The 6,653-nt window shown below is 60.6% G+C and overlaps 1 protein-coding gene across 1 annotated transcript; it reads right to left on the minus strand.

Moving 5' to 3' along the window:
* Positions 1–861: 861 nt before the first annotated feature.
* LOC123255968 (cytosolic 5'-nucleotidase 3A-like) lies at positions 862–3,545 on the minus strand. The gene is made up of 5 exons (XM_044684674.1): positions 3,447–3,545; positions 2,736–2,805; positions 1,992–2,038; positions 1,350–1,435; positions 862–955 (listed from the first exon to the last, which is right to left on the minus strand). Exons 1-5 carry the CDS (start codon positions 3,543–3,545, stop codon positions 862–864), a joined length of 396 nt encoding a protein of 131 aa, XP_044540609.1.
* Positions 3,546–6,653: the final 3,108 nt, after the last annotated feature.

A 6,653-nucleotide genomic window follows, 5' to 3' on the forward strand; every position in this document is an offset into this window, starting at 1 on the left:
AGGCTAATAGAGGTGAAAGCATATGAACATGATTATAAAACACTTTTTACACAAATCACAATTTCTCCAATTGTTTAGCTCTGTCTTTGTGTAAAAAGTGTTTTATAATCATGTTCTTTTCCTTCATTCTATGAACTACCCTACCTAAGTTAATTTACTTATTCAGGGCCATACCCATCAAACATCCATAGAATTATTTTATAGAGCGAGGAAAATAATAATAAAATTCATCTGGAAGCAGAAAAGGTCAAGAATATCAAGAGAATCGATGGAAAAAATGTGAGTGGGCAGCCTAGCAATTCTCAATTTCAGACTGCATTCCCCACGGGTCATTCTGAGGACGGGCTGCTAGCGGGCACGGTGGAGAGGGTGCGGGGCAGATACGGGATGTGTGTGCCATCCCACTGCACGAGCCGTTTTATGGGCCTTTCTGGGGGGACACCCCAGCGGATGGGGCTTGTGCTCAGGCGACGCCCTTCCCACCAGAGCCCCCCAAGAGGTCACGTGCTGCTTTTACTCCCTACAACGTCTTTTCATGTGACTCGAAGTAGGAAAGGAAAAAGGGAAGAAGAGGGGAGTAGGTCGGCCCCCCAGGGATGGGGAGCCCTCCTCGAGGATTAGATTTTAAGGAGACTTTTCCATTCAGACCACGGCGATCCACAGAACAACCTTTTCTTCAGGCCGGCGGGCGCTTGAACCCGGGAAGAGTCCCGCTTTTGGGGTAACATTGCCAAGGGGAGTTGAGGCTGGCCTGGTTGGGCTCTTGTTTGCTGGGGTGCCTGAGGATGGCCCCTCCCCATACAGACCCCGGAACCCCGAGGGCGGAAGGGACGGACTGCACGGCCCTCCCAGGCGGCCTCCTTACTTGAGCATCACGTCGGATTCTTCCACGATTTCCTGAAGTTTGTTCTTCGGCAGCGCCTGCTCCACCAGCAAACTGTGCGACTTCGTGTACCTGCGGGGGGGTGTACAAAGGGGAAACGAGCCGCTGCAGGCGCTCGCCTCGGACCCTGCCCGGCCGGGTGACCCTGGGCCAGTCCCCTAACCCCTCGCCCGGCCCTGACCGCTCTTCGGCCTGAGCTGGGGCTCAGGATGGGCTAAGGCGAGGGTTGGGGGTCTCAGAATCTGGCGTTCTGGAGGCAGGAGGGCCCCGAGGCGTCTTCGGACCTCCGGCCAGAGCGGGGAAGGACGGGCAGCGCCCGGAGCAGGGAGGCAGCCCAACGAGGCTTTGCGCCTCCACCTCGGAGTCTGTGCTGAGCGTTGGGCCACGGAGGGAAGGGACTGGCCCAGGGTCACCCCGCTGGGAAGCGGCCGAGGCCGGATGGGAGCCCCCCGCGGCGCCCACTCACCATTCGACCATGTACGGGTACTTCTCCTCCATGGTCAGATGCGGGTCGATCTCGATGGCGTAGTACCTCTCCTTCAGCTGTGACAGCTGCCAACGGATCGACGAGCGGCCTGTGAGGGGCCTGGCCTTGGCCTCGGCCGCCCCGCACGCCCTCGTCACACCAAGGGCGACAGTGCCAAGGCTTGAGCTCCGTCTACACCTGCGCGCCAGCACCGTGTAGACCCGGAAGCTTTCTGGGTGCTTTAAGGCCGGGGCTCTCCCCCGGGGCCGACTGACATGTTCATTTTAAAAAAGGGACCCCGTCACCCATGGGTGGGCTCGTAAGCCTGTCCACTGCCACAGGACAAGAGACCCCAAAGGGGGCGAGCCTGAGACCCCCAATTCCGAGGCCCCACAGTGGCCAGGGCTAGGCCCTGGGGGTAAGGGATGGCCCAGGGTCACGCCGCTAGGAAATGCCCATCGAATGGCCCACTTTTCTTTCCTTAAAATCTGCCCTCCCCGCCGAGCCTCCCCGGAATAGGGCTGTTTTGGTAAAATGCTCTGAGAACAAAACCAGAAAAGCTGACGGATAAGAATACAAAGCTCAGCGAGGCGCCCCCAGAAAGAAAACAAGGGGCCGGCCCCGACGAAGGCTCCCCTTTACCTTCTTTCGACATTCGTCCGTCACCAGCTTACAGTTGTCGATGACGTCTAAAGAGAAAATCAAAGGGGCGCTGAGGGAACCGGACACCGGCCCGCTTTGGGTCTCCCCGAAAGCCCGAGCGTCCGGGCCTTCCCTCCCGGGACATCGGGAAGGAGCCCCCGAGCTTTGGCAGCGCCCCATCCTAGGGGGAGTCCCGCCCCGTCCTTCCTCTTCCAAACCCCAAACCCTTCCGGTGGACAAGTCTGCGCGGCGTTATAGAATTGGACGTATGTTATAGACATTGTAATATAATCTATATTGTCTATAAGTATATTTGTGTACGAATACATCATTTATTTCTATAAATAGAAATAAAATAGCTTATTTCCATAAACATAAATCATATAACTTATATACAAGTAAAACCAGTGACATGGTTTCTGCATAAACAAGAGTACGGATCCGCGTTATATAATTTGTGCACATAAAATGAGGACGTTCTAGTTTAAGCTTTGGGTTTCCGTCCTGGCTGCCCTGTTCACAGTCACTGTGTTGGGGGGCTAATTTCTGGGGAACACAGAGGCGGAGGCCGCCCAGGGCAGCCTCTCTGTGGCCCGACTGTCCACGTCCACGGACACGGAGCTGAAATGATCTTGTTAGGATCGCACCGTCCCTGAGGAAAGGCCCCCCAAGTTTAGGCTCACTGGCGGCCCTGGAATAAGCGTGTACGTCGCCCCAAGAGTGAGCCTTCTCCACCGTACTTACTGTGGCACGTCGGGCATCTTTTTCCATTGTAGGAAAATCTGCTTAACGTCATGTCAAAGTCTGTGATGATCTGTAAGAGGAGGGGAGAAGCCGAAGGGTCACCTGCGACAAGATCCCGGACACGCGCCTGGCTGCGCTCTCCTCGGGCCCTCCCTCGACATTCCGGGGGGTACGCGGAGGGAGGGGCGCCCCGGTCTTTCCCACAAGAAGAGCCCCCAGGAGCCCCCTCGGAGCGCTCAGCCGGTAGGAGATGGATCTGAATCAGGGCTCACTTTTTTGGGGTGGGGGGAGACGGGAAACAGCGTGAGGCGAGCCTTCTGCCTCGGGGCAGCCCGTCTCTGCGTTAGTGGAACCAGGCAGAGACGTGGCGCCGCAGACGGCAGGCTTAACGCCACCTCCAACGTTTGCTCGAGGCCATTTTGCCATGAATTCGCCATAAATTTGGAGATGAGCAGGAGCCAGTGTGTCCGGCTCGGACCGCTGGCCCTGCAGGTGTCCCTCGGCCCGGAGTGTCTCGGTGGGGACCACCGAGAGACATTTTCACTCCAAGAGGGGAGAAGCGAGCCGAGAACCTTTGCCTGGAGCTCGCCGACGGTCAGTGGGAGCAAAGAGGACGCGCCTTGCGGCTGCTCCTGCTTGACTTTGGCTCTTACTGAACGGGCTGCGCATGGGAGGGTCCGGCCAGGGCCCAGGGCTCGGACCCCGCCTCACCTGCAGCTTGGCCGCTCCTCCTTTAATCAGGCCACAGAGGATTTCTTCCACCTTGGCCGGGTTCTTGATGTGAACGTTGCTTTTCTGGAATTCGGGCATCTGCAAGGATAAGAAAGCGGGTGGTCAGCGGACACGGTTTGGCTCTCCTCACGGTGGGGCTGCTTTACTGCGGCGGGCAAGTCGGAGCCTTCCAGAGACTCTGCTTAATAAGATGACCCCTTCAGAGGGGCCGCCGCCCACCCAGGAGCCCACCATGCGGGCGGAGGCCGAGTCGGCACGTGATGGCTCGCAGGCCGACGGGCCGGAGAGCTCCCCCCATCCCACACAAACGGGGGCCCAGAAACGGCCCGCGCACATCCCTCCTCCTCCGGGCACGGCGCGCTACCTTCGGGAGGCTCCTCCAGGCGGCTCTTGTGCGTCACCCTCGCGGGGGGCCAGGCTCGGGCCGCTCTCGGGAAGCCCTCCCGGCCCTCCCGGCCAGTTTTCCCCCAGAGTCACACACAAGACTCCTCCGGGAAGGAGCGCCAGGACGTCTCTGGGAGCAGAAGCCCGGCACACAGGCCTCTGCTTTGTCCGGCAAACTTTCCCTCTTGGGAAACCAGGATCTTGGTTTGTCCTCCTCGCGGCGGCCCATCTGCGCTGCGGAACGTCTCGAGGCTCTCTGGGGGGTGAGATGGAGGAGACCATCCGGAGGGGCACCTGCTCTGGGTTGGCGTGAAGACCAAACGAGCCCAAACTGCCACGCACTCCCCACGGCAGAGGGACTCCGTCCTGCCATCCGGTTTCCCTTATGGCGTCGGCACGCCTTGTGCTGCGTCCCGTTTATGCACACACGAATACCTCAAGAACCCGGGAGGCGGCGCTGCCAGCATCCTGGAGCTCTTCCTGCCGAACGGCTCCTAGAAGTCCAGGCTCCCTTCCTGGCATCCACACCAAGAGCCCCCCTTTTCTGCCTCTTGTGGGGACCCTCCCCCGAGGGCCCCCTCCGGGCTGACTCCGCAGGCCCCGTGTTTTCTGAGCTTGTCTGGGGCACTCCTTACAGCCCGCCCTGCCCCCCATCCTGGGGTGCCCCCACGTTGGCTCCAACCCCGGGGCCTCCCCGGGAGGCAGGCCAGGCCCAGAGGGGATACAGTCAGGAAAGCAAGCGAGAAGTTCCTCCTGGCTCCAGGAGATGGGCCCAGAGTGCCTCGGCCGAGCCCTGAATGCCTGCCGGAGCTCCCCCTCCGGTCTGATACATCCCTCCTAAGGGAGGCCGAGTTTTGGGTCCGAGTCTGGTACTGCCACATTTTGGGGTGCCCCGGAGGCCCCATCTTCAAAGGCGAGGGGCCGCACTTCCCTGTTCAATTCACTGTGGGAGAACACAGGCTCTCGTTCAGGTTTTCTCTGGCAACATCGAACTCTACAAAGCCTGTTCCTGGGTACCTGCCTCGCCGGATCCTGGCTCTCGGCGATCCAAGATGGTGGCCAGGAACGTCTGTTTTAGACGCCATCTTCTGCTGGTCCTTCCCCAAAGCCTGCCTGCTCCTGGGCCTCTCTGGGCCTGACCACCTCTCCCTGCCCCTGCTGGGTGGATTTTCTCAGCCACCGCCTCCCGAGGGGCCGCCGTGCTTTGTCCCTTCTTTCTGGTTGCCTCTTTCCTCCAGTGAATCCCAAGAAGACGGCAGGTGCCTCAGACTTCGATCCGCATTCTGGAGGCTCTCTTACATTTTGGACCCAGAAAGCCTCATCCCCCCAGGGAAGGAGGGAGCGTTAAAGGGAAGAAATGGAACAGAGGCCAGGAGGGACCCCTCGGCCGCCCGTCTGCCTGGGGCCACAGAATGACTCAGGGCTCAAAGCTGACCCTAAGTTCGTGCCCCCCGTTCTGCTCCACAGGCGAGAAGAGAAGCAGGACCCCCCGGGAAATAAGATCCAGCCGCGCTTCAGAGGCAGCAGGGAAGGGAGCCTCGAGTGCCAGGCGGCCCCTGAGGGGAGGCCAGAGCAGGCCCGGAGGAGGGGGAAGGGGGGCAAAGAGGAGGAGGGGAGGGAAGAGGAGAAGAGGGGGGGCTCCCTAACACTGCTGCCCAAGGGGAGGCCGTAGCAGGCCCTGAGTGGGGAGGAGGAGCAGGTTGAGGAGGAGGCTCTGGCCTCCCCGGCTCTTATCCTCTGCCCCTGAGGCAGCCTCAGCCATGGGGCCGTCTCCCCCCCCCTCCCCCCCCGAGCAGGCAGACTCACTCGTCTCTCCCCTGCCAGGCCCGGGGGGGGGGGCCCAAATCAGGGCGGGCCTCTCCGAATGCCCCCCTCCCTGTTAACCCTGCATCTTCTCACTGAAGGCCAGGAAAGGGAGGCCAGCTAGAGGCCGGTGGGAAAGCAGTGTGCTGCGGAGAGCTCATGACTCTTCTGGAGGGGAGGGTGGGAGGCCTGGCCTCGGGCCTGGGCACACGGCCAGCCGAACTCTGTCCCCTGGAGCCCGGCCCACGCTGGGCATGCTGGGCTGTGCCCTGGAGCCTGCCTCCTCCTCTGGGAAGGGAGGCCGAGATGGGCTCTGAAGTCCCGGCATGTTCCAGCTCCACGATCCTCTGAGAAAGGGGCAGACAACGAGGCGGCACTGTGTGTGTGTGGGGGGCCCTGCGGGAGGCAGGGAGGCCATGGGTCAAACGTAGCCTCAGACCCAGAACTGGTTGCGGAGTCCTCAGCAAGTGGCTCGGCCTCTGCCTCTGTTATAAGCTAATCACAGCAGTGCAGTGAGTCCAGACAAGGGCAGCCAGGCCTGTAGTCTGGAGGTCCTGGGTTCGAAAAGGACCTCAGAGGCCTCCTAGCTGGGTGACCCCCTCAGGGCTGAGGCTAAGGCAGAAGAGCTTCCGGGGGTCTGAGGCACTCTGTGAACTCAAAGAGCGCTCGAAAGGCTGACGTCATGGCGGAGGCCCGAAACACTTGGTCAGGCCTTTCTTGGGCCTCTGCGGCACGTGAGAAGGCTCTGGGGAGCGAGTTCAGGGCATGCTGTGCTCCCCCATTGCCCGGCTCCCTTCTAAACGCCCCCCTTGTTCTCTCACACCTCCGGCGGGCCTGGCAGCTCCGCAAGAGCATCCTTCCTCGCGCTGGCCCGGCTCTTCCATGGCAATTTCCAACAGTAAGAGACCCCCCCCATAAGTGAGGTCAGTGGGAGTCCCAGAACTTGAGTGTGAAGTGACTCCTGGACAGGAACAAAGCGTTTGGGTCGGGTCCTGGAGC

This window comes from Gracilinanus agilis, unplaced genomic scaffold (assembly GCF_016433145.1).
Source record: "Gracilinanus agilis isolate LMUSP501 unplaced genomic scaffold, AgileGrace unplaced_scaffold54835, whole genome shotgun sequence".
NCBI classification, from domain to species: Eukaryota; Metazoa; Chordata; class Mammalia; order Didelphimorphia; family Didelphidae; genus Gracilinanus; species Gracilinanus agilis.

What these genes read in the sequence shown, in the direction of transcription:
- LOC123255968 (XM_044684674.1), bottom strand. Translation starts at nt 3,545, where the DNA reads ATGCCCGAATTCCAGAAAAGCAACGTTCACATCAAGAACCCGGCCAAG. An exon ending in AAGATGCCCGACGTGCCACA is followed by an intron (nt 2,039 to 2,735) that starts GTAAGTACGGTG and finishes TTTTCTCTTTAG; the next exon opens with ACGTCATCGACAACTGTAAG. An exon ending in TACCCGTACATGGTCGAATG is followed by an intron (nt 956 to 1,349) that starts GTGAGTGGGCGC and finishes ACCCCCCCGCAG; the next exon opens with GTACACGAAGTCGCACAGTT.